General features: G+C 42.6%; 1 protein-coding gene across 1 annotated transcript in view; it reads right to left on the reverse strand.

The window, feature by feature from the left end:
• Positions 1 to 1196: 1196 nt before the first annotated feature.
• SCML4 (Scm polycomb group protein like 4) overlaps positions 1197 to 27689 on the reverse strand; it is a 63902-nt gene continuing 37409 nt past the window's right edge. The window contains exons 6-8 of the mRNA XM_062488717.1: positions 14430 to 14696; positions 5679 to 5824; positions 1197 to 1322 (exon numbers count right to left, since the gene is read on the reverse strand). Coding sequence (XP_062344701.1) covers positions 1197 to 1322; positions 5679 to 5824; positions 14430 to 14696 — 539 coding nt within the window. The remainder of the gene's footprint in view (positions 1323 to 5678; positions 5825 to 14429; positions 14697 to 27689) is intronic.

A 27689-nucleotide genomic window follows, 5' to 3' on the forward strand; every position in this document is an offset into this window, starting at 1 on the left:
AGAAGTGAATTTTTAATTCACTCTAGACAAAAAGTCCAACACATCTGTCCGGGTACTGAAAGCCACAGCCTCAGCCAGGAACCAACCCTACAGCATTTGTCCTGGGGCTGTGCAAAGCGCAGAGACTTGCCCACGTCCTTGTGAGGAACGATCCCGCCCGGCTTCCTCGTTTTTTTTTTTTCAAAGACGCGAACAAAATCAAAAGCAGAAATTCAGATTTTTTTTTTTTTCTCTCCCTCGGAGTGCCACGTAGTGTATGCCAGACTGAGGGCTCGGGGAATGGAGCTGATGGCTGTGCTCGCCAGACACCGTGGGAGCCATCCACCCCCTCCTTGGTGCGACGGGAAACATCCTGCCACAAACACCCGCTGCGTTTGGGCTCTTCTTGAATTAATTATCTGTAAACGGTGACGGGCGCATCCTGCTGGGAGCCTGCGATTCCTTGGCGGTATTTCTGGACGTGTTCGATAGGAGAGTGGTGATGGTCAAAGCCCACCAGGCTGAAAGCACCGCAGCATCAGAGCTCCGGCCGCAAGTCTGCTAGGGCTGCTCCCTCTAGTGGGAAAAAATACTTCAGCTGGGGAAAATCCTTCCCCTCCCTCTTTAAAAAAAATTATTATTTCTTCCTTTTATTACTTTTTCTTTTCTTTGTTCTTTTTGTTTGTTTTTTTTCTGTTGTTGTTGTTTGTTTGTTTATTTGTTTAAGTGAATCATTCAAGTTTTCCTGATAGTGCAAGACACGGGGCAGTTTCCATTACACAAAAGGTGACCAAAGGCTGCACTTTTCCAGCCCCTGAGCATGGAGAGTGGAGCTGGCACCCAGCGATTACTCCTCCGTGGCAAGTGAGGGACTCTTGCTTTGTCTTCTAGCAGTCCTATGCATACACTGTAGCCGTGTTTGGTTTTGATTTCCCATTTCTGGTTACAAAAATAGGACTTATTATAATCATAACTATATTAATGATACAAAATAATTATTATAAATATTTGCCTCTTGGCAAATTATTAACACAAAGCAGCCCAAAAGATTCCATTGGATTAAAAAAAGGTGACAACGCACAAATGTTAAAAAAGACAAAGTCTTTGATAAAAAAAGAAGGAAAAGCAATCTGCAAATGAATGCATTTCTGTAAGGCAAAGTGTTACCTTTAGTCTTCCATCTAGATTTAGCTCAGATTCTGTTGTTCAAGGAATTATTAGAACTTGGTTTGCTTGAGCTTATCAATGTGGTAACACAGTTTCAGTGCCGGTCCCAATTTCAGCCCCAGGTATTTCATGATCATGTCGCTTTTCAGCAGTAACAAAGCATTGCCATCAATTTCCTGGTTTCGAAAGAGAGGAAGAGAATCAAAATGTGTTAACCCTCCCCTTTAAGTGCTGTGTCCTGACACATTAAACAAGGTGAATTAGAAACAGCATGTCATTTAGGGTAGAGCTACCTGAAATGTCATGCATTTTGACTTCTCATTTAAAAAATTGAAATCTGAGGTGTGATAGAAGGAAGCTGTAAAAGAAGGCTCAGTTAAATACTACCTTTTAGTCTTCAAGGAGCTGTAAGATTAGCTTAGGTTTACAATTTCTTTTGCAATTAAAAGTAGAATTTTTTAAAAATCAGAGCCGCTCTAAGTGCAACTCTGAGGAAAGCCAGTCAGTCTTGAGAGAAAACTATGAGTGATGGAGATAGCGAAGGATGTAGCCACATTAAACTGCTAATAGAACACCTCTGGATCTCAGTTTCAGTTTGTTTCCAGCAATCTGCCTGCTTCACATATCTCCAGTACACTTATACCCAGTGATGCAACTATATGGTATATGTGTGTATATATAGATACAATTTTTTTCTCAAATTGAAGAACAGTAGTAACTTTCTTGTTTAATTGCATTTACTATTAAATTTGCTAAATTTTAATTTAACCCTCATGTAATTGGGGGAAATTGCCATCAATCTGTGGTGTTTATCCCAGAACTGTTGGCTTGAAAACCTTTTGAAATTACGAGGTACTACTGTGAAAGTAGCCTAAGCCCACAGAGAAACAGATTCTCCTTTACTATGGGCTGTAGAACACAGGAACTTTCAGCTGTTCTGTCTCTCCTTGGACCCAAAGCTTGTCTGGTTTTTCCTGAATGTATTAGTGGAACTGCCAAAAAAATTCTGCCTGTCCCCACAGCTTTCAGTACATTTACACACTTGGAGTGTCAGAGCTAAAATATCCCAAGTGCTATGTGTGTGTGCATACACATACACAGATACACACACACACCCCACCCCACACCAATGCTGTCTATATTGTGTTCTGTGGTTTTGGTGGTCAGATCTTTCCACTGTGATCCATTGCCTACTTATTAAGCAATGCTATGGATTCTAATTTGCCCTGATCATTATTATTCCATTCACTAGGTGATTTATCTGTTGAGTAGTTAAGGTCATTTTCTGATTAACTCAATCAATTAATGCTCCTCATTTTGCAACCCCCACTCTATCCATAATAGAAACTCTCTCCACCTCCCTGCTCTCCTTGCCATCCTTTAAAGGAAGCTAATGTAAAGTAAGAATAAGCGTTACATATAATTACTCTTTACATAAGAAATAAAATAAGAATTCCTTTAACTGTGGTACCATAAGGTAAAAACACTGTCAAGGGTCAGGTTTGGAGGCAGCTGTTTCTAAATGTTGAGTTCAGCATTTTATTATTTCCATTATTATCACTGTGTAGGGGTCAAGATTAAGCTCCATGACAGTAGTATGCCAGAGGGAGTATTCATATCCAATTAAATATCCCAGATTAACCATTTCCCTGTGCAGATTCTTGGCTAGACTTCTTTACAGTATTACTGTGTCAGCTCTTTTAAAAGTAATTTTTAAAAAGAAGACTTTGATAACGTGGTTCCTCACGTTACATTAGCCCCAGCAGATCTTGAACCAGGTCTGTAACTGGTAACGTTTGGTACCATCAGGGCCACCTTTCTCCTCCTCCTAGCTTTCCTTCCCCGTCTCTTTCTATCAAACCTTTCCTGCTGATGGAGTCTCCACGGGATCTCACACAGTGTTGCTATAAGGTCCCTGGCCAAGGTAGTGGCTCCTTTCTGTGAGACCAAAAGCTCTGTCAGTGATGAGCTCAGCTGTCCTTGGCACACAGATGTGCTGAGGGAGCAGGGAACTGCAGAGGGGAGCTGGTAGGAAGTTTCTCAATCTTTGGTGGACACCTTCAGGAGCTGCCTGTGACAGAGCTCCTTCGGTATCTTGCCAAGAAGCAAAGCTTCTGCTCCTGGTGGTCAGAGCAGACAGAGCCAGGACATCCTGCAGTGCCTTTTGGGGCAGTGGAGGATGTGGGCTGCAGGCTGGAAGAGCCGGCTCTGAGGACTTAGGTCAGCACCCAGATGGCCTGGTAGAGCTGTAGGAAAGCACACTGCCCACATTCAGGATACATCCTCCAGCTGTTTTCTTCCTGCAGGTCCCAACAGCCTCTCTCTCCCAGCTCAGATGAGCCGATTGCCGAAGCAACTATTTCGGGCGATAGCTGGGCCTTGTCAATGACAGTAAGTGCTTCTAAGTAAATTATGCACCTGCTCCACAGAAAGATTGAACATACAGGAAGATATGGCTGAGGTTAATGGACTAATCACTTGTCTCTCACCCCTGGGGTCTTTGTGCTAATCCAGATGAGGTTTGAAGGCTGAAAAATTGCAGGGATATATATAACTCAAAGGTGTAATTGAATTGAGTTGTGTGGCAATCATACCCAGGTTCTCACACCTATGGCATATTTTACAAGAAAACCAATGATAAGTAGAGCCCATGGGTGCTGGGTGTGCAACAAAGGATGACAGGGACAGTCTTTAGTGGCAATTTAGCTTGATCTCTTTGGTCGCAGAGCAGCTGCAGTATCATGGCAGTATCATGGCATTCTCCATGACTGCCTGGAGGGTTCCCAGGCCCTGATGCTACATAAAAGTGTACTTTGCTACAAATGGAAACTAGACAGTGCTTTTGCCCTCTCCGTATTTACAAGACAAACTTTAAAAGCAGTGTTTTTTCCCTTTGGGGAATATACCTGTATGCCCCAGACCATGTAAATCCTCCCTCCCTTGCATGAAGATTTTCTCTTGGTGCATAGCCCCTCCTGATATTGTCAGAAACTCATTCTATAGCAAGTTACTTCAAACCTGAGGGTGGCTTTTATATCTGCCTTGTTGCCCACGTGACTGATAAAGGCCACGCTTTCATTATCAACTTATAAGGCAGAGAACAGGAGAAGGCCAGCACCTGACCTGCACTTGCAGATTTGGCCCTACACCGCTGCTCCTGCTGTTGTTCTCATCCCACAGACCTGTCTGCAGAATGGCAGATGGCTTCAAGACCTTCCTAGGGTGAGCAGACACCAAGGCCTGTGCTCATCTTCATTTTCAGCTGCTCCTCAGCCAGCTCCTCTCTTGGGTCTGGAAACCCTGGAGGCAGAGTGTAGGTGGAAATCCATTTACCTCCCTCAGCTCTCAACTTCAGCTCCACAGCCCCACTTGTCTCTGCTGGCATAGGGGCAAGCAGTGATCAAGCCCACTTGCTGTCTCTGCAGCACTGGAGCTGCTGCTCATTTAGATGTATGTCCAGGCATTTACATGAAAATTTATGACCTCCAGCTGAACACAGATTACTCACTTTTAGGGTAAAATCCATTTTACATAGTCAGATTGAATTGATTAAGGAGAGATGGAGAAGGCAAAACACGCTAATAGATACATTGGTGTCAACTCCATATATAGCAGCAGAACAAGAAACTCCAAATCAGACAAGTTTACTGTCTTCCCTGCACTAATTAAGGATAATATAATTTCCATCATTGGAGGTTAGCCTCACAAAAACAACTATCATATCCTCTGGAGAGTCAGCAGGCCTGTTAAATTTGGTTATGCGGTTACATAGCACTGAGGGAAAAAAAAAGATTAAAATATCGGTTGTTTTGGGTTTCTCCTGCTAAATATCTAGAGACACACAAAAAATGCTCTTCAGAGAAGACTCATATACATGCTGTGAAAAAATTGTCATTGAAATGAGGCTTTTTTTGTGCCAATCTGACAATGAAAAATGAGCACCAGATACTCAGTGCTTTCTCTTAGGCTTGGCATAGAAACAGTTTATGCTGGAGTAGCTGGTAACAAACAGTGATCATTTTCTAAAGATACTGTTATGGTTTCCCTGTTGAAGTATAAATGAATAGAGTAGCATAACATAGCACGGAATAGAATAGAATAGAATAGAATAGAATAGAATAGAATAGAATAGAATAGAATAGAATAGAATAGAATAGAATAGAATAGAATAGAATAGAACTGTTTCAGCTGGAAAGGACCTACAATGATCCAGTCCAACTTCCAGAGCAATTCAGGGCTAACCAAATCACACTGTATTATTAGGGGCACTTTCCAAAGGCCTCTTTAACACTGACAAGCTTGGGGTATTGTCCACCTTTTCACAAAGCCCATCCTGGTGTTTAACCTCTATCTCAAGGTATAAGTGAAATTTCTTTAGCCCAAGCCATCCAGTGGTGCTGAACTCATAGCCAGGCCCTGCATTCAACATGGTTGAGCAAGACCAAGGCTGCTGAGGGTCTGTGTGTAGCATGTGCTGGCTGTCTCTTGTGACTTAAATTACCTAGAGGTGGTAAGGGTAGACTTCTACATACGTGTTTTCTGAAGAGCTCCACGTGAGGGCCTAAAGCTTGAGGGTCTGCATCCTTCACAAACCAAACCACATCATCCACCGTCCAGGTCAAAGGATTCTTGCTTGATGGCCGAGCTGCATCTTGTCGTTCAGGTGAAGGACTTGAGGCTATTGGTACAAAAAAGCCCACAACAGTGCATTAGAATGGCATGCAGAGGTGTCCTCAGTTTGTGATCGTGAGTGTGCAGGGCTCTGGCAGCCTCACTGCAGCACTGGACATGGGATCTGTGTGTGCAAGTACTGGCCTGAGATGGCAGTGTAGGGGGAAAAGGGGACTTGAAGAAGTTTCCAATCTGACTGCTTATTGGAAGACATGATCCCAGCTGGCGAATTGTGTTAAAAAAACATGAAACCCTTAGGTCCCTGCTGGGGAAGGAAAAATGTGCCACCTGCCAGGCTCTTAAACCAAGCTGCCCCTGCTGTCTTATCTGCAGCAGCAGTGATCTTGGCTCAAGAAGACACTATCCTCACACCTGGAAAGGTCTCCAGCACTAAACAAAGGAGTTTGCCATCAAATGTGAAGGCTAGAGGACAAAATCAGGATATAGCACATGGGTTTTTTTAATTTGCATTCAGATATTCAAACTTGCTTTAGAGCTTAGCAGACGGTTTTCAGTCCATATCTTCCTAATCTTAGTCTCTCACAAAGCTGATGGTCCCCAGTGAATGCCAATTTGTAAAGTTACTAAAACATGCCAAGATGAACATTGCACATGTGACTTTTTAATGGTATAACCTCTCGATGATTTAAGGTGACTTCAGCTTGCTGTAGCTTTAAATCAAGTGAATAAAGGCACATTGGAATGAAAGTGCATTTATGTTTTTTTATTCTTAGTCTCTGCAGAATTATAAATCTCAATCTCCACCTGAATAGAATTTGTACCCCCACTTATGCTGCTTCTTTACGACAAGAACTATATTATGCTAGGTTACAGGAAAGCTGTTTCTATTTGTTTATAGCCACACCAAGCAAACTTTGCACTAGAAGGCAGCAGCACACAGATGCATTAAATGTTACTTGCTCACATCTGCTCATCTCTTTCTGTCAAGGCCCAGTTTTTAATGAGAGAAATGCAAATGGAAAGCAAGTATACACTACAGAATACCAGAAATCAAACAGAATAATGTGTGTAGAAGGAGATCACAGATACCTTAACTGGAGCCTGGAAAGATTGCCAAGAGGCAATCAGAACTGCTGAGGAGAGAAGGGACGAGCTTTCCAGAGAAATACTGAGCTTATAAAGACAGATGAAATGTGTGAAAATCCCCATGCATGACTCAAAACACAATCCTAATGCACGTGTGTAAATGTGCTGGGTGGGCTTGGGGCTTAAGTAGATTGTCGTTCCACTGACTTCAGTAGAGCTCTGGTGATTTATATTAGCTGAGACTCTGCCCATATACACCCAATAATGGGTTTATATGCATATTTGTCCTTTTTTCCTTGCCACCATGCTCATCTTACAGTATAATGTAACAAGATGTATTTGCAGTTACTCAGAATGAATTCCAGAAAGCAGCAGTGCTATGAATGTGCAAATATGGTCGATGGTTTTCATAATGAGATGAGATGTAAATATCATGATAATTGCACTCTCATTTGCTAAGTCACTGTTCTGGATACAAAGGACAAGGAACAGCCGCAGGTCCTTTTAATTAGACAGCAAGGACCAGTGTTTGTATGGACTCAGGTGACCCTGGCCTCCACTCACAGAATAAATGCAATACACAATGGTACAGACACCATCTGGAGCCTTTGGCATGAAACAATGAAGACAGAGAGTGCAAAACGAACAGGGTAATCTTGGACAACCCCTGGATCATCAGTAACATTGAGAAACTCTGTCAGGGACAAGTGGGAGAACTGAGACTCGTCTTGGAGACAGAGGGGTATTTCTCCCCTTCATGGCCTGTCAATTGTTTGGATGAGATGTGCTCACCACAGATGTAATGTGCTACACCACCTCAAAACAAAGGTCTGGAAAAAGACCAGGCTTTTGCAAATAACCAGAAAATAGAGGGAGGAGAGAAAAGTTTGGCTGCGACCAAAAGACTGCAGAAGTTTCTCTGTTACTGCCACAACATGGTTGGGGGAGATGTGCCACTACCGAGGAGCATGTTTTTTCCCCTTAAATTTGTATAAATGTAAGGAAAGCCCAGAGCACTTAGCCTAGGCTTTACACTGGGAACAGAAAGGGCAGCCTGCAGCCCATTGCCTCCTGCCTGCAACCTGCCCAGGAAAGGGCAAAGGGGAGCAGAGAGCCCCGAGTGCAGCTGGGAGCCCTCACAGGTATTGGAAGTAATGAAAGGAAGGGGGGTGAGAAGAAAAGGTTGAAATGACAGGACGAATCTATTCACTCCTTTGCAATCTAGGAATCAATAGCATAAATGTGATTTCTGAAAGACAAATATATAAATGACCTTTCTAAAGAGAATGCATGGCTAGAACTCTTCCAGACCCTAGCAGGTGAAGATAACCCTTTCAAATACATGCCTGAGGGATAGTATAACATAATAATATATAAACAAGAATTGTGTGTCTATACTAATTCTTCAAATATCTTTTTTATCTTTATTGACCTAAATATTATCAACTTTTGGATTCTTTGCTGCTTTATCATGAATTGAGGTGTGTTAATTTACTTGTGTGAAAGGAGCTACCTTTAAAGGTTATTAACAAAACTGAGATATCCCCAGTTTGCAGCAAAATATCAGGTTTTAGCTGATGAGTCTGAAAACAATCTGCTTTTCCATATATTTTATAATTTATTTTGTTGATTAGTTTATGTGGCTTTTTACCATTGTAATTTACCCATCTGAGTGCAATTTCTCAATTTACAAAAGAAAACAGATAATTTTATGTCTACACAAAGGCATGGAGTTTCTTTCATTAGCATCACTTTGGTGAAAGATTATATTAAGCACAAAAGTGTTTGATGGCAGCAGGGCAAGTGCTATACATTTTTTTCATATCTGAAGGTATTCACACTTAACCTAAGAATTAGATAAATGAGGAAGTCTCATGTCTCCTGGGTATCCTGTGCCATCCTGTCATCAGAATTAATCAAATGATAATGAATACTCAGATTACAAAGAGATGGGAGTGCTTGCGACCAATAATTATTTTTAGAGATCATAATCTAGGTCAAATCCAATTTCCTGTTTTTGACAGGTGGCAAAAATTTGTCAAATTAATGGAATGGGATATGGAGATTGAGGTAATCATAGGGAAGCACTTTCTCCTCCTGCCTCAAACGATATTGGGGAAGGACAGTGCAGAGGTTCCTCTGCAGAGGGACGTCTCCAGGCATCCCAGTCAAGACCATTGCCCACGGAGAAACAGCTGGAATTACCAGGTCAGTGGCAAAAGATGACAGAAGCTGAGGGAAAGAGGTGGCCTAGCTCAGTCTGAGTTTTCACCCCATACTTTTTTCTGCCACTCATCTCTAACTTCTGGACTTTCCTGAGAAGGAGAATGGAGACAGAGCCAACAGCTAAATGGCTGCAAAGGCACGACAAGGAAATAAAATGCTAAAATAGAGTTAAACCTGCAAAAGAAGGAAAGACAAATAACAGACTCCCTAAATATGTTCTTGGCAAACAAACACAGCCCAGAGGGAGTACAGTCATTGATAGATAAGAGTGGAAAGGGAGTGACAGATGAACTTTAATATTGCTGCAGGCCTAAATGATTTCTTTGCCTCAGGGGAAGGGGGTGGGAATGAAATTTTAAAAGGTTCTCTCTGATTGCACTGGAGAATATAATAAGGAGCAGCAGATCTACTGAAACTAAGCAGAAGTAGCAGACCCTCAAAGGTGCAGAGAAACAGGAATTATTTCAGAAAACAAACCACTCCCCAGTATAAACAAGAAAAGGAAGAAGGCTTTAAGATATTTTTCCAAAAATCTAGGGCACACAAAGCAGGAGAAGAAGAGATGCATCAGACAAGCAGGCGTCTGGGAGAACACAACTACGGGATGTTTGGATATTGACAGCCCAGGATCAGCAGAGAGTTCTGCAAAGAAGATCAGGCTCAGCACATCTCCTTGCATTGGCTGGCACTGGCTGGCAGGACATGTCGGGCACCACCTGGCTGGGGTCCTCCACCTTGCAAGGCATCACAGGAGAGTCCCTGTCCCACCTGTGTGACAGCTGCTCCTACTGACAGCATGGCAGGTGTGGGATGGGATGCAGCACCACAGGTGCTCCTCCGCCCGCTGCAGGAGCAGCCCAGCATCCAGCTGCAGGAGACGTGGCCACGGACATTCAATCTTTATCAGGGCTTTCCTTGCTTTGCCTCTCCTTTGTAGGGGAAACAAAAAGGCAGCTCGCTGGCAGCACTGCAACTTTGACTGAAATGTCCTCAAAAAGTAGCAGGCAGGCTGTCTTTGCTGAATACAGTTCTGAGGCTCACAATGCCATCAGCAGCTCCTTTGCCTTGGGGACAGGCGGGATCTGTCCCCCCGTGAGCCGCTTGCAGCATTATTCTGGAAAAAGAGAAATTTCAACCCCCATGCCCACAAATGTTTTCAGAAAATATATGCATTAATAAGCAGGACTGCCTCTTTAACAAAGACCCGCAGGTGATAATAATTAACTGCTAATACTGGATAATAAAATCTCCATAAAAATAACAAGCTACAGGGCAAGGTTAAGGTTATTATATTCTGGTTGTACACACAATTCTTCATACTTGGGATAAAGGCTTTGTCTGTTATGTAAGCAGGCTTGGAAAGGTTTATGATGTCCTTGACTATTCCTTCCCTAATTTAAAAGCTTCAATTTGGCAAATGATGACAGGAAAGTACATGTTTATCTGTTTGGAGGCCCAACTGGCTTTCTGAAATGAGATTTTTTTACGTCTTTTTTTTTTTCCAGGATTTTTTAGCATAATCAAGGAGAATTAGGCATCAAGCTTCCGATCGCATTAATGAGAGCTTTGAGGTTTAATCTCATCCATTCAGCTTGAAAGACACATTCTGCTATGCACTGAGATATGTTTTATGATTATGGCTTTTTCCATGATATTTGCCCACCATGATAAATAAGGCAAGCTATTTTTCTAAACAATCCATAAATAAATAGGATAGGTTTGCGTTTTCAGAAATAAATTCTTCCTTTTTTTAATGAACTCATCTCTGCCTCATAAGTATACAAACTGAAGAGGATAAGAACAGAGACTGACATGCACCACTTACTCATCTTTGCTTACTTATGATTCAGCAACATATATGCCTAGAAAGAAGAAAATTATGCCTAGAAAGAAGAAAAACACGTGCACAGATTCCAAAGACCTTTGCAAGAGAAAATTTGTGAAGATGATATTAAAACTCCAGAGTGGCTGCCCTAGGCAACTGCAGAAATGTGTATTTTAAAAGTCTGGGATTGCCAGTAGAAGTGGAAGCAACATGGTGGGTGAAAATATGATTTCTTTCTGTGAAGTAATACAATCTCTAATTTTAAGGAGGAGTGGGTAATGCTTTGTAGAACTATGGTGAGAATTCCAGCGCTACAGAGCTGATACCATGGAAAATAGGGAAAGAGATGAAACCAGGCTGTGACTGGAAACATCACAGTGTCTTAATGCTTGAAGTGATATCGTAATGAATGTGTGGGCACCTTGACTTCATGGATGTCACTGTATTTCACACCACAGCCACAGAAAACTGCCTGGCCATGTCTGAGGGCAAATGTCTCTCCTTTGCCTCAAAGGACCCAGTTTGTGCTGTGGTCTGTGGGAGACTGCTGGAGTCTCCAGAAAGCAGCTGAGATGATTAGAAGAAGTGTGATAGATGGTGGTGGCACAAACGTGCACTGGCTGTCCGTGCTGCCATGCACTGGTGGAGCACAGGGGATTGCTACAGGGGATCGATTGCTAGGGACCTTGGCAGCAAACCCTGTGTGGGTTTGCATGTGCTTCTGTGGTAGATCCTAATCTACAGTGGGTGATACCAGGACTAATAAATGCCTAAAAATTAGTAAAACCCCCAAAATATCAATGAATCCATAACCATTTTAATGATGCTACTACATACATTTCTGGTTTAGGAAGCCTTTACTGTTGAGCTGGCCAAATGACTCAGAGACCTCAGAGGAAGTCAGAGGCTATGCAGGTGCCAAATGATTGTCACATAAAAAAACCCTAAGGTGTTTGGGGATGAGTTCGGTTAACCCCAGGTATTATATGTAGCAGTTTCAAGTCACTTGTTACTGCTTCAGAGGCACTCATGTCATGGATGCCCGGTGCAAAAACAATCTCTCCCTCTTTGTTCCTCAAAGTGCTTTTAATGGTTTTAAACCAGAGAAATAAAAGAATCTGTAAAGCCTATTGCATGACCACTTGATGACTTTTTTGGTTGATTCAGTTCTGGAAGAAATCATGAGCCATATTTCAGCCTTTCATTTTGTAAAGACTGCAGATTTTGTGTGAAGCCATGAAAAGAAAGATGGAGGCGTCTCCTGAAGCTTAGCTTCCTGCTCAGGGCTGTGTGGAGGATTCACAAAACATTGGCCAAGATGGGGAAACAGTGACATTCAAAGTCAAAAGGGAAAACAATGTAGCTGAACAAGCTTAAGAAGTTCTGATTTTAAGCTTCAGTCCCTTGAACATAGTTTCTGTCCCCTGATACCAAGGGTTTTCTGCACACAACACATTCTTATGCAAGGAAGTTTTGTGTATTCTGAAAATGCACAAAGTATTCAGTAAGCCACCAAGTGATTCAGAGAAGAAAAATCTGTGAAGGATTACTAAGTATGAATTTACCACCTCTGGTTGAGCCACAAATGTCTGAAGGCAGAAAGGGTAGTGGGGATACACCACCATCCCTGCATTTATCCCTCTCCTTGAGGCATGCTGCTGTTTCATACTGGAGACACGATGTGCAGAGACAAGACCTTTGCTCTGAACTGTCCTGGCTCTTCATATGTGCTACAAAGAGACAATAACTGATCCCCAGAAGAATGATCAGGATTTTTAATGCAAGTAAGTAGCAACTTTTTTAAATCTTGGCTCCTCACAGCTGCCAACTATAAAGCTTGGCGAAGGGGTACCAGTTCTGCTAGGAGGCTCTAGGGAAATGGTGGGAGTGGGGTAAATGAATCCTCTGCACAGTGTGCCTCTTGTTCTCCCAGCACCTGAATATGCCAGCCTGAGAACCACTGAATAAAATGTGGAGAAAATGGCTTTTCATTTCCTTTTCTTTGTAACTGCGGCCAAAAGTTGTTTGCAGTGTATTTCTGTACTATCCACTTTGCTTGGAGTAAAGTTGACTTTGTAAGTAAAGAATGAGAGAATTATGAACACTTATCAGTGGTCTCTGTAATAGAGTAACACAGGGCTCAACCAGAAAAGCAAGTGTGTGAAAATAATAGCAAAGTCAGTGATAGTTCTGGGTGGGTATTGAATATCTAAGAAGGCAAACTTAGATAAACAAATAAATACAGGGATAAATACTTGTAATACATATTTAGGAAGAATAATGTTCAAAAATATTAAATAGTGAAAGTTCAGGAGCAAGAAATAATACAAGTGTTGGGGAAGTGAGGAATATGAAGGAATTAAGCAAAGGATACTGGAAAGAGGCTCTGTAATGGCTTCCAAGCAAGAATATGCAAAATCAATTAAAGTTTCCAAGGGAAAAGCAAGGGTAAAAAGACAGTGTAACAAGCTAATGGCAGACAAAGGGGCTAGGGGCTTGCAGTAATCTTCTGCAAATACACCAAGATTAAAAAAATAATGGTACTAGAGTGGCAGTAGATTCCATTAATAAAGGAGGAAGAGAAAAAAAACTAATGACTTTAAAATGGCTGAGACATTCAACTAGTTTGTTAGATCTATCATCAGAATGAAAAATGCAAAAGTTTGAATAATTACTAAGGTGTGAAGACACTGTTGGCATCACTACTGATAAAGATCTGTTGACTGAGAATTTGGAAAATGCAAACAAAGATAACTGAAGTTCGGTGAAATAGCTAACCTGTCTGATGAACTTGGGTAATTTCTAGATGAAAAAAAATCACAGCCAATAGGAACTGTAGTGGATGAGTAGAGCAACTGCCCCAGCAAATGGTAACTGAATGAAAATACAAAGAAAAGGAAGAAGAATCATTGAATGCAGTGGTTCCCATGGCATTTCTTGAATTTGCAGATAAACTTCTTGTGACTTTGTTTTCCTGAAGAATAAAAGAGCCTTGAGCAGAGAGCTGAATGACTTTTTCAAACATATGTTCTATGTAATTAAAGGGGCAGGATGGGCACACAGCTAGGAAGCAAAACCTTTGACTAAAATGCTTTGAGGTAGGCACTAATATTTGGGTTTGCTCTATATCACATCTTGTACACAGCTGGTGGCACACAAATAACAGGTACTTGCCTGTAGGCAGTATAAATCTTTGGGAGAAATGTCTCATATATTAATGTCTGTATGTCTGAGCTGGTTATAACAGGTGTGATTGCCACACAATTATATGTAATACGTATGTTTACATAACAACAGCATTAGTAACCTTTGCCATTTTACTTAATGGTGAACAGACTGATTTTGTGTTTACACAGGTTGTTATTTCCCTTTCTAAGTGGAAGCAGCAGTGGTCTGGATGGATTCCATCACAGAACCACTTTACTGATTTTCTTGGGAATTTGGGAATGACTTAAGTCTCCAGCCCAGCACCAGCATAGTAGCACACATTGCTGAATGAAAGATGTTACATTACCACTTGTGTTTCCTTCGAGATAGGCCCCATTCCTTGTTGGGCTGGAGGTCTGATGGCGCAGGCCAGTAGATGAGGACCCCCCTGAAGATGTCTGGGCAGGACGATGGCTACAGGAGGAAGAGGAGCCTTCAGCAGGGTGTCCATCTGCAGGACTCTGACGCACAGTGTACATGGAGCCCATGGAACCCAAGGCAGCGTCGGCAGGATCCACACTGTACTGCTTCCTGTTCGGAGCATCAGTCAGGTAGTCCTCAGGTATAACTGTCTCTGCTCAGGAAGCCCAGACACAAAATAAACATCAGTAAAACAGAAATTTTTTAAATCAACCCTTTAAAAAAAAATTGGCCAAAATTCCCTCTTTTTTTTTTTGTCACAAAGTATTTTCACTCTGTTTTCAACTCTCTATACAGATAGCTGGTCTCAGGAGAGATCCTTGCTGAGAATTAATAAACAGTGAAGGGAAACATAACCATTCAAAGTCAGTAGAGTCACAAGAGGGAAAACATGGCTTGATGGTTTCAAGTCACCTGTGTCAGCTTACAAAATTATTTTCTGAAAAGTCCTGGGCCACTTGATCCAGGTCCAGTTGGACTCATGGTGCTCCTCAAATGCACTGAGACTAGAGGATTGAAAGGAAGGAGGCAGAGGAGGACAAAGGGACAGGCAGTTTGTTAGATTCAAGATGCCTGGCAGCCAGTAGGGAGGAGTGAAGGTAATAAACCAAAGCATTCTGGCTGCAATTACCAAAATTAATCAGAAGCATCCTCAGCTGCAGACATCCATCAGGCCCAGTATCCCAAAAGGATACAGGCTTGATGACTGATGAGCACACCCAAGGTTTATCAGGGACAATTACGTGTTATGTGTGAGGAACTTGGACCTGAGTCAGGTTCAAATGTGCTAACATTACAGACAACTACAAACCACTTCTACCATGGCTCCTGTCCTCTCCATTGCAATTTTCACACTATGTAGGATTTAAATACCTTGTTTTTCAGATTCCGGGCAACAACCCACATTTTGCACCTCAAGACCTACTTTGGAGACTTGCCCTCCCCTATGCATGGGGAGTCTCATGCACAGGCATGAGGTAGGTCTATCTCCAGGTTTGAAGAATGCAGAAATTTTTTTGCCATTTCCCCTCAGACTTAGGCTCAGGTTTGTCACTGTTTGGACTGACACTTCTATGCCTGTGTCACTGTCTTCCTCCTCCAGTCTCCTCATCTCCAAGTCTTTCCTATTTGCCTTTCTTTGTCTTCGCAAAAGATGGCCACAGGTCTTCCTCCTCCTTTTTCCCACTGCATTCTCCCTGCAAAACCAACCCTCCTGTCCCCCAGCCACAGTATCACAGGGATACAAGCAGAGCCCTTGGAAACCTCTATGAGATCCCAACCCTCACAGAACTCTGCTGGCAACTCTAGGGATCCCTGCTCCCACTGGGTGCTAACACCTGGCAGGCAGGGAGCCCCTAGATTAGGGAAGTGCCTTCCATTGCCCCATGACATTTTTCTGAGCTGTTGAAAAGGCCACTTTCCTCATCATGTGTACTCTCCCTCTAGAGACATCTGAGTAGGGTGAAATTTCCCCCCATGGTGTTGTACATCAACTTCCTGGCCAGAGCAACACTCTCCTCCTGATGTATTGTGCAGCCTTATTGAATTACAAGAAGAATTTATGCTGTAATTTATGCCATAAGACATAAACTCCATTGCTAATAAATGTTGAGGCTCTATATAACAGAGTATTCCTTTTAATTTGTATTTTCATTCTTTTCCTTAGAAAAAAAAAACAAAACCAAACACTACTTGGCAGCTGTGTACAGTAGTTGATGTTAAACGAACATGATTTATTTTGACAACTCAAATACTCAGGAGCTGTGCAATGCCCTCATCTTGGCTTGTGTGTCAGGCCACAGGACAGATTTTTGTTCAATTGTTCTATTTTATTGTTTCTGTCTTTTGAAATTTTGTCCCATTCTGGGCCAAGGCTAAACTCACCATAAGGCAAACATCAGATTTGAAGGAAAGCTGCAAATGTGAAATTTCCTCGCTTCTGGGCATCTGCCTTTGTAACTGCAAGTAATTTCCCTTCAGCAAGGTTTTTTTCCCTTAGATTATTTGCATTCTTACAGCACACATTCAGGTGTCCTGCTGCTTTCTGCCAGGAATTTCTGAGCTTGATTCTCATACAAATACAGATAGGGTATAATTCAACTGAATACAAGGGAGTTCAGATAAAGTAACACGTAAGAGAAATGGGAATCAGCCACTCTGAACCTTTCTCCCTAACCTCCAACAGATGCCAAAATTACATAGCGATTGAGCTAAATACCTTGCTTTTCAAACTCCTCCCAATAAACCAAAGAAAATCCAATCAAGCCTCCTCATTCAAAGGAATTTAATTACTGTGTAGAACACTTGCAATAAAAGCCTCTTATGCATAAAGAAGATGGCTCTTTCTCCAGCATCCTGCCTGCACTGCATGGAATAATTATGCCTCTTGTGAATCATTACCTCCTTATTCCAGGAAAAGAATGCTCTTCTAATATGATTACAATATGAAGAAGACATGGACTATCAAAACAACAAACAGCACATTAAAAAAGCCCTGCAAAATAAACAGCATACAGCTTTTATTACCATGGATGGAAATTACTCCCAAATTTTTGAGCAGACACCAGGGATTTTTTGATGGATGTCAGACTCTCTCAACAGTCTGTGTGAAATAAGACATGTACAGATATTATCTCTGTGTGGAAAGACATCCATGAATTGTGTACAAGACTACAACAAGTAGCCGACCTCTGTCAGTTCTGTTCCTAACCTTGCCTAAGACTCTTTTCTTGATCCAGATCAACTTATTCCACATCTCTGTTTTGGGCTCCAAAATGGGAGTAATGATGCCTATTGCCATAGAAAAGCCAGAGCCTCTGTTCATTACTGTATGACACATTCCCCAGTGGAAGGTGCTCTGGGAATTTGAAAAGTCATGTTAATGTCTTCATTATATGTCTTCATGACCAGGGGAAGAGGGATCATCTCAAACAGCCCACTGCCCAAAAACAAAAAACTCTGTGGAAGCACTTTGTGTTCCTATTTTTCCAGCTCTATTAGTTTGCACCATAGAGAAGCTGCGTGAGTTGAGGTTCCAATGATGATGTGCACAAAAATATCTGCATTTTGTAAGCTCCCAGAAGGCTTTGTGAAGTGTATAGCCATCACAGCTTCTAATCCCACTTTGGCCAATTAGGAAAAAACAATTTTTCTGAGACAATGGAAGAAAATATAAGTCTCTATTGGGGTTGAAAATGCAACAGTTAATAAATCTGTAGCTTAGCCCTCTGTATTCTGATACACTCTCATATTTTATTTTGTAGGTAGTCAGTTCCACATATTAGTGAGAAACTAGTACATGATGCTTTAAAGCAGGATTTGTGAGAAATCCTGAGCAGAGCAAAAGCTTGAAGAGCTCTGTTACAACTGCTCACCATCCTGAGTTGCTTAAACCATTTTGGCATAATTTTCCTTTCCATGAATGGTCCACAGGTAGCAGGAATGAAAAGCCCAAGGCTATTACATCCAGCACACCTTAAAATGAAGCAAAGAAGGAGAGAAAAAAGCCAGCCACAGTCGCCTTCCCTATTTAAAAATGAACATTTCTTTGGCTGAGCTTCTTAAAGTAGCAGCCTGTAAGATTCCTAGCCATATTCCTGAAGATGGGTCAGCTGAGAATTAAAAGAGCCTGAGAATCTGCAGCTAACATCCCAGCTCTGCTGCAAATCTCTGGAGTGCCCTTGGATAGATTATCTGCCATCTCTGGACCTCAGTTCTCTGTTAGGATGAAGGAAAACACTTGCTTTGTCTCTCCCTCCTGCAACACATTGAGTTCTTTGCCCCAGCAGTGCTCACTTGCCACTGTGGAGTGCCTCACAGGTGCATACTGCGTGTGTGAATGCAGAACACAAACACTGGGCCTTTGGTAGCATCTGGGAATAGACACACTCCAGAAAGACAAAAGAATTGACTCTTATTGTACATCAGGAAAGCAAATGAAAATCAATTTCAAGTCAAGCAGGAAATGAAGAATAGTGTATATACACAGGAAAGATGATCCCTAGCTGACCTTTTCCTGAGCAGATCTAATCTCCTACTTTTTCTTCTACATCTTAAAAAAAGCCCAAACTTAGTTTGTTAGAATCTCTCCTATAGGCAAAATCTCCTTGTACACTCCAGAGACACTCTATTCTGCCTGCTCTGCTCCCAGGCCAAACATGTTTTGTGCCGCTTTCCTTCCCTGCTGCTGCTCCCACATCACTGCTTATGTTACATCTTTCTCTCCCTTTACCTCTCTTAGGCTCCATTCCCTTACACCCCCTACGTGCTTCTCCCTCTGTTCTTCCCTGTCACCTCTTCCTCCTTCTTCTTCCATTATATTACCACTATCTTGACATTGTTCTAACACTACTTTCGTCCACCTACATCATCATCCTTTTCCCATTTTTCCTGTTATTTCCCTATCTCTCTTTTCTATTTTCTCTCGTCCCACACATATGATTTTCATAGCCATTTTCTCCCCAGACTGCTCCCCTTCCATCCATCTCACACTTCCTTTGGTCCAACCCATGCCTTTTTCTGGGTTCATGCCCAAACTGCTGCTTGGACAGCAGAGCCCAAGGTCAGGGCAGTGAAGTGGGACCAGTGTCCCTTTTCCCAGTTAACAGGTCATATCCTGCACAGCCATGAAGTGGTTGTGTCTGGGAGAAGGCTGCATGGGGCACTGCTGGAAACCCAGAGTCTCTGCTCTGAGCATGCTGGACACTGATCCCCAAGCCAGGGAGGTCCTCTTTTACTCATCAGTAACTTCCCAGGATGACTACCCTTCCTTCTAGGACAATAATATTATTTCATAACCTTTTACTTTACCACCTGCAATGCTCAATCATTTGTATTTTCTTTAATTAAATTCCCCATTAACTTCCTTTCCTCACAGTCAATACAGATTTATATCTGTCTTTCTTTTCTCTGCCCCCACTATTCCTTTTTTGTGTTGTCTCCTATTCTTCATATCATTTAGTGATAGGCTTTGCCCTCTGACCCTTCCCTGTACCTTTTAAAGTGCTGCCATATATTGTCTATAATGGGTTGACCAGATGTGAACTCCATATTTTAAGCAGCATGATATCATAGCTTCTTCAGACCTCTCCTTTCTCCCAGCCAGGGACAGCCTTTTTTCATCTCCCAGTCATTTTGAGAGGAGCCAGCCACAGTGTCAAAATCCCATTGAGAGGCTCCTTCTTTGTACGGTTTTATCTTTGCCTGTATTTTATAGTTCCTGAGCCTGGCTCCTGCTCCCAGCACAAGGATGGCACTTGCCCTGTCGGGGACATGGGAGGGGTGGAAGGAGGTGAGAGAGGGAGGAATGGGAGGTGGGTGAGGGGAGGAGACAGTTTTAAGCAGTAGCTTAGAAACCCTGCAACTCAGCCTTCATGAAAGGAAAAACAGAAAAGGGGAAACACAAAAAGCAAATGTTGAAATGTAGGAGGAAATCCCTCAGATGAGTTTAACCATCAGTACAGTCTAGCTTAAAACAGAGAGGGAGAGAGCAGAAAGGTATAAACAGCATTTAAGATTGTGAAAGATATGCCTTGGCTCTGAACTGCCATTTTCTGTTTTAAACATCAACTTTTAAAAGATTTTTAAATATTTTTTTTCTGTTCCTTCCAAACAGCCTCACACATTTCTGTCCAGTCAGGAATGTACCATGGCCCTTATCTTCTCTGCAGTTTGAGCCTGCATGCATCTGTGTAGAGATAAGAGTGTCCGGTGATAGATTAAGACTTTCCAGCTCCGGCTCCTGTGATTTACTCTGGGATTACAGCACCACCAGCCCATTCCTTTTAGCTCCATTGCCCATCTAGACATGCAGCACAATGAAAATATGATGTCACTCCTTAGCAAATATTTCTGCACCGTGTCAACACCACTGTCTGGTGCATTCATCTGCCCCCTACACAGCTGGGCAAGGACTTTTTTCCACACCAAGGACCCTTTTCCACACCAGCCCATGTGCTGTGGCTGCCACGGTTTGGCTGGACAAGGGAAGCATTCAGGGGAGCGACATCTGGTTTGTGGCAGCAGAGCCGAGCTGCTCGCTGCTTGCCAAGATGGAGTGGCATGCACACACCTCCCCAGGGAGTCACAGCATCCCTGAGGCTGCTGCAGAGAGGCAGCGAGCGAGCAGGCAGCCCAGGGCATCAGCCAGCAGCGGGCCAGGGCTGTCACGCCTGTGGTTTTTAGTCTATGGAAGAACATTTGCATGGGTTATAGGAACACACAGTTGCATCCACAGGGGAAAAGGGGGGGCTTAGTCATCAGTCAGAATAGGAAAATGTAAATATGCCTCATCCACTTGTGAATCCAGATATTATGAACGCTGAAACTATGGTCACACTGTGGAGATAAAACCTGAAATGAATTCTCCAAGGTTTAGTCTGTGGCTTTACTGCACCATGTATCATCTAGCTATTTTCTAGCTGCGTCCTAGCTGCTAGAAAATATTTTGCAGTAACTGAAATGCTGAGTCCCCCAAGGAGAAGCTGCCAGTCAGTTAACATCAAGAATCTAACATTTTTTAGAGAATTTTCCAAAATCCAATGTTGTCCTGATTAGGTCTTCAGCATAAGCAATTTTTTTTCATTATTTAAACAATTTCCCTTGAGTGTTTGCAGCCCAGACAACAGCCACATTGTATTTAATGCAGTAGAACCAGGGAATGAAACCAGCTGGGAACAGATCAACATGGTTTTATTGTCTAAACTGAATAAAAAGGTAGAGTAAATTCAAAAGCTAGCTGCTGACAAATATATTAGATTTAATAATAAAAGGTACTCATGTGAATAAATAACCCATTGAGGAATTTTTTTCCATTTTTAAAGTGCTTGGGGAGGATTGAGTAAATGAATTTTGTTAAAATAGAGAGGTTTTAGTCCTATGTTGCAGCACAGGCAAATTGTTTAGGCACACACACGAGTGAAGGCAGAGGGATTTCAATGACACAGGGATCTAGGTTGAAGAAAAAGTCTTCCTTTGGTCTCATCCACCTGATTTCAGACATGCTCCTCCTTTCTCTTCCCTTCTTCCTTGCCTTTATGTTATATCGAAGTGTACATCATGAAAAGAAGATTTATCAGGGTTGTATAGTTTTGTGTCTTAGCACAGCGATGGTTCTGCAATGGCAGAGGGAGATGGGAGAGGCTGAGATCGATCTTTTCAGTTTCCAGCTTCTAGCAGTAGCTAGAGGGGTTTTTCTGTCAAGGTAGTTTATAATGCACTGTGTATCCCTATAAATCAGCATTGATAGAAGTCACAAAAAAGCTGTATACAGAATAGAATAGATGAAAATGACTGTGTTATTTGAAAATTTCAAGGTGTTCTATACTGTGATTCTCTGCAGATGAAGTACTTAATGTGCTTCTGTTTTGCTACCACCATGATGAATGTTCCTGAATTATATTGCTTAGTACTGGCCTAAAATATTTAACAGTAATTTTTTATTGTTTGAAAAACAAACAATTTGAGATACAGAAGCAAGATTTCTACAGCAAAATGCAATGACTGCAAAATAAGCTATGTTTGCTCATTATCAAATATAATAATCTCATCCAGAAATTAGGTAGAATAGTACAAGAAAGCATGAGCTTGTGCATGTGTTTGTATGCAGGTATACGATCTTTTATAAAGTCTTTGCTTCATTTCTCCCTGCCCAGTGCTGCTGCTCTGCTGAACTTTCTGATATTTCTTCTGCCATATAAATACAACTTATATGAGCCCTGAAGTCTTAGCTCCCCTTCATAAAACCTTTATTTTCCTGTCGTCTCTGCTTCTGACATCCCTGGCTGATCTCAATCCCAGCAGCTAGGAACTCACCAATTCCCCTTTTTATCCCCTTCTCTTTCCATGATCCTACAGAGCCAGCTTCCCTCCACATCACTGTGCTGCACTGTGCCATGCTGCTGGGGAGCTGGGCTTACCCTGGGACCCCATCCTAGGACTCATCCCCAACCCCACTGCATTTTCCTTAAATCTGGCTTCTCTGATGAAGACTATCAAGCCACCGCCACATTTTTTGTTTAAGTCACTTCTGTAATCTTTTCTCTTCCATGAAGAAAGCCACCATAAAGTACCTGGTCCCCCAAGCCACACTTTGCAGCTTGTTTTCAGTCAGAGGATGTACTTCTCTTGCCCAGCTGCTGGAGGTGCTACCCCTTGCCTTGCACCCTTACCTTGCTCACTGCTGCCCAAGGCCAGCGCAAACACCAAACTGCATGTCACCACCAACAATTTGCTCTCTTAATTGCTTTAATCTCTGGCTTTGCACTCATTTTGCCAACAGATTAATGTTCTTCAGGCAGATGCTGTGTGTTACTACTTTATGAAAGGCATTTTGATATATTCTGTATAATTACTGCAAACAAATAAATCCTAAGGAACTGGGGAGCGCTGTTGATTAAACAGTGCCAAGACTTTTCAAGAAAAAACAGTGGATCTTTTATTTCCATGGAAATGGAAATGCCACTGTGTGTGGGCTTCCATTTGTTTTGTAGTGAACTGGGAAAGGATAGAAAGAAATAGAAGGTAGATAAAGACATATAGGGGAGGGAAGACGATAAAAGGCTAAGAAAGAAAGCAACAATGAGGAAGGTGAAAAACTGAGCTGGAAAACTGAAGAGTATCCAAGCAAAAATCAGTAGTGTCCTATGGGGGGGGTGGGGGGGAGGAAATCTGAATCTTGTTTGAAACCTGTCATATTGAAATAGCCTAAATACCAGATTCCCTTTCCCCACTCTCAGCTGTCTCTGCTCCCTGCCATGGAGATGCAAGCCCAGGCCATGCCACAGACACCACATACCAGGCACTCCCAGAAGCAAGGTCCCTCTCATCCAGATTCACAAGCAAAAGTTCCCCTATCTTCCAAAACCCCTCTTGTTTTATCTTTTACTTAGTAAGTGCTGGATCTTGAGGTTCACCTTTTTTCCCACCCACATCTTTGAAAAACCAGGTGACTCATATTGGCTTATGCTTGCAGAACTTGCATAGGTTTCCCATCACCAGTTCTGGCTTGTGGCCTGCTCATCTGACTGCTTGAAACGCTGGTATATTGGATCACAGGTATTTGGATCAATATTTTAAAAGTTTAGGAATATAAATTCCCTTTTCAACTTTAATTTAAGCTATTTAAAATAAAAGCCTGGACTACTAACTTCAGATATCTCCTAAAGGAATCACATAGCTCTAGGGAAAGGTCTTAACCAGCGAAAACAAAGTTAAAGCTAAAGCGGGAGTTAAAAGAGAGTAACAATCACATTATTTACCTGACTAGGGCTCTGAAAGTGTCAGTGTTTCCTCCACATGACTCTGCTTGTAAAGTTTGAATTAAATGCATATACCCAGGGGTATTATTTTCTGTAGTGGATATGATCTCATCCATCATGCTTCATGCATTTATGCCTATAATTTCATCCACTTTCCTTATGCATATCCTTTGATATGGAGAAATAAAGTATCCTTAAATTCTATTTCATAGCTTGTCTCTCTTTTCTAACCTCCATGGCTGCAGCCCAGGCAATATCCAGTGCTGTCAGTGTCTGTGCCGTGGCACTGAGCACATCTTGGGCTGAAGGATAAAGGGGCCTTTGGGCTTTTCCTTATTCACTGCTGAGAGCAGAATGCCTCCCTCCCCAGGGGTAACTTTTCAAAATGGATGAACTTTCTTGCACCCCCTCAAGTCAGTGAAGGCAAAACAGCCCAGCAGAATGTGGGAAGGAGTATTTCGGCTGCTGAAGGGATGTCTACTTACAGCTTCATTGCTTAGCATCCACGAAGAGATACAATTTCATAAACTTAAAGGAAGAGAAAGAGAATCTTCATTTGTGAGTTAGCAAACAGTAATCTCACAACTTAAAGGTCAGGAAGTTCAATTTATCCAATTCTGCCAATTCCATGGAGTCCATGCAAAATGCATCACAGCTGCATTTTCTCTCTTCTATCCATCTCTTATTTTTCTTCTTGCCAGGATTTTCTCCTTAGTATACATTTTATTAGTTTCTTCTGATCTAGCCTTAAAGGGTCTGAATGCTAAAGCCTCTGCTACCACCCTCATGAAACCCCTCCACAGGAGCACTGACTTTTCTTTCAACCCCCTGCCCTTACTTCCTATCCTTTGGACCATCCTAAACTGTTCCTGTCCCTCCTCTGGGTTGCAACATGCATCTCCAGCTGCCTCTCCTTCAGCTCTGCCACACAATTTTCACCCTAGATATGTGGTTTCAGGAAGGAGGGAAGGAAGGAGGGAAGGAAGGAAGGAAGGAAGGAAGGAAGGAAGGAAGGAAGGAAGGAAGGAAGGAAGGAAGGAAGGAAGGAAGGAAGGAAGGAAGGAAGGAAGGAAGGAAGGAAGGAAGGAAGGAAGGAAGGAAGGAAGGAAGGAAGGAAGGAAGCCATCCCAGCCTTTCTAAGCTGTATTGCAGGCTCTGCCATCAATCCAAAAGCCCCAAAGACAATATAAAATTTTTATATTATACTTTGTTGTGGCTGGATATCTCTGCTCTCTCTTTAAGAGTGACCTTAATGTTTTATTTATTGTTTAAAGGATAATGATCATGGTAGAGGAATATATGAGGCAATAAATGGCCTTTGCAGGTAATTAAATGCTAAGGAGTGCTGAAGCTATTGATAGCCATAAAAGCCATTTATTCCAAGTGTGCTGAGAAGCCAGGAGCACTGTTCCTCATAGCATGCAACAAGACAAGATTAAACAAGCCATAGTACTAGAAAGGGGAAAGACAACATTTTTCTTACCCTCTGAGGGCTTGAAACTTCTGAGCTGCTGTTTATTTGGTGCTTGCAATAGAAAATATTGATTGTAATAATATGTGGCTTTCTATCATATTATTCTCTTTTTCCTAGCTGGTTTATAAGGGCTTTGCACATCTTGGCAAGAATTATTGCCCTCCTCGACACAAACTCAAATAAAGACACAGCAGGGAAGAGTGGCTCACCCACATAGTCAATGGGAAAGTCCAGTTCCCAGGCCAGCATCTTGCCTACTTAGTCACACTTCTATTGTGCATTGTTATTGTGCTTGCCACACCAGTTTTTCAAGGGCTTGTGGACAGGAAGACCCCACCTTCCTACAGACAGAGGCACTAGTGTCCTGCTGTGCTTCTGCTCCACATAGATCCCTACTTCCAGCCAGTGTCACAAGAAGAGAAGCTGGTGTCCTGTGGATAGTGATAGGGAATTCCATATGGTATCTGTGTTTCCAAATTTGTATTGGCCATGGCGGGATCAGCAAGGCTGGGACCTTATTCACAGACCTTTCTGTCTTCCCCTGTGATAAGAATAATGCAGAGTGGCCACCGAAGCTCTTGCATAAAGTTTTGTTGCAGCCACATGCAGCCATGCTCTATGTGGAGACATCAATTGTCTAACAGCACAAAATAGCCAAACCCCAAGGTTTGGGACAGAAAGAACAAAGAAATGATTGACTGAAAGGGAAAACAGAGGTTTATCAAACTTCATTCTTCCCACAGGAGAGAAACTTCTTCTTTTCCTGTGCCAACCACCAGGTTAGCCAGAAGATTTTTAGAGAACATGGTTTCCTCTGAAGAATAACCTAGTATCTCATAGGTGCAGGTCAACAGCCATGTAGGAGTCCTAGAAATGTACTTTTCACATGCTTCCATCCAAGCCTCCATTAGCTGAGCATAAGACAAATGATGAAATCTGAATGCAGAGTGGAGGCACTTCACAGGATCTCTGTTGGCTTCCCATCACTTAGACCCTGCCCGACTTCACAGAGTTCTCTGCACAGGTCACCCAAATCTTGCCATAATTTTAGCTCAAACTTCTCTACCACTCCCGTGGAAAATTTTGGGGTGCAGGTCCAAAGGTGCTTGGAACCCATGTCTGTGTTGACAGGTAACATCTTGGGATTTGCTGTAATGCAGACCAGAAGCTGGGCATTTCCCAGATGAAGGTCTGGGAGTCATCCCACAGCTGCTCCCCACAAATGTCTCATGAGCCAGAAAGTCCCTTCACAGCTGAGAAAGAGCCCTGGGGAAGGTCCCATGTGAGACATGAGACAGGTGAGGGTCCTTGGCAGGCAGAGCATGGGGCTCAGGTGCAGGGAGGATAACGCTCAGCCAACAAGGCTCATTGCACAGGCCAGCTCTAGGCACAGCCTGATGAGTGTGCACTTCCTAGGCATGTAAAACACAGTTGTAAGTGATATATGCCTATGTCAACAAATCCCACCTGGCCTGTACACAGCCATTAACATCTGGCAGCTTGCTGTGAGCACAGGTGAATTATGGCTTAGGGGCATGTGCTTTGGGGCAAGGTTAAAAGATGGCTCCTGTATGGGGTAAGTGGATTAATATGACTGGACACGATGCTGGCTTCTCTTGTCCCTTCTGATGGTGTAAATCAAGAGTAATTGCACCAAAGTCAATACTTGGATTAGATTCATCGGTGCAAAGGGATCAAAAACCACATGATTTTAAAAGAAAGGACATCTCGATTACAAGATGGGGAGCAGAAACAATGAAATATGTGGCTGCTCTGCATGGCTTCCTGTGGTGCTTTCTTATGGTCCTGCCCCTTCCATGTGAGTTTTATCCCAACAAGTGCCCCCCACCGATCCATCTGCAGCACAGCTCCTCCTTTTCATTCATTTCAAACTTTGATCTGCATAGGAAAAAAAACTTTGATCTGTTAGCAGAGGAACCCTCGTGCTAACCTTGCTGCAGAGAGATGCTGGAAGGAGATCTAGGCAATGCAGCATTAAACACAGACTCAGTGCCTCAATCCAACCTGGCCTTCCAGGGGTGGAGCACTCACAGCTTCTCCTGGCAACCTATTTCAGTCCCTCACCATTCCCACAGTAAAGAATCTCTTCCTCATAGCTAATCTAAACCTACCTGACTAGCCCAGGCTGCCCAGCCCGTGAAGTTTCTTGGGGGCTATAGACTGCACACATACACCCCCCAACCCCACAGTGGGAGACCCAGGAAAGAAACCTTGCCTACACCCACATCTCTTGTCTAGTTTGAGGGAAAAAATAATGTTTTGCCCATCTCAAAGTTCAGGGAAATCCAGTGAGGATGGTGTCAGGGGCATCTGCATTGGAATTTTGTGGGAAGGAAGATACTCAGAGTGTAACAGCAACTGTAAAAACTCTGGTTGTGGAATTGCCTTCTCTCAC

This window comes from Cinclus cinclus, chromosome 3 (assembly GCF_963662255.1).
Source record: "Cinclus cinclus chromosome 3, bCinCin1.1, whole genome shotgun sequence".
NCBI lineage: Eukaryota > Metazoa > Chordata > Aves > Passeriformes > Cinclidae > Cinclus > Cinclus cinclus.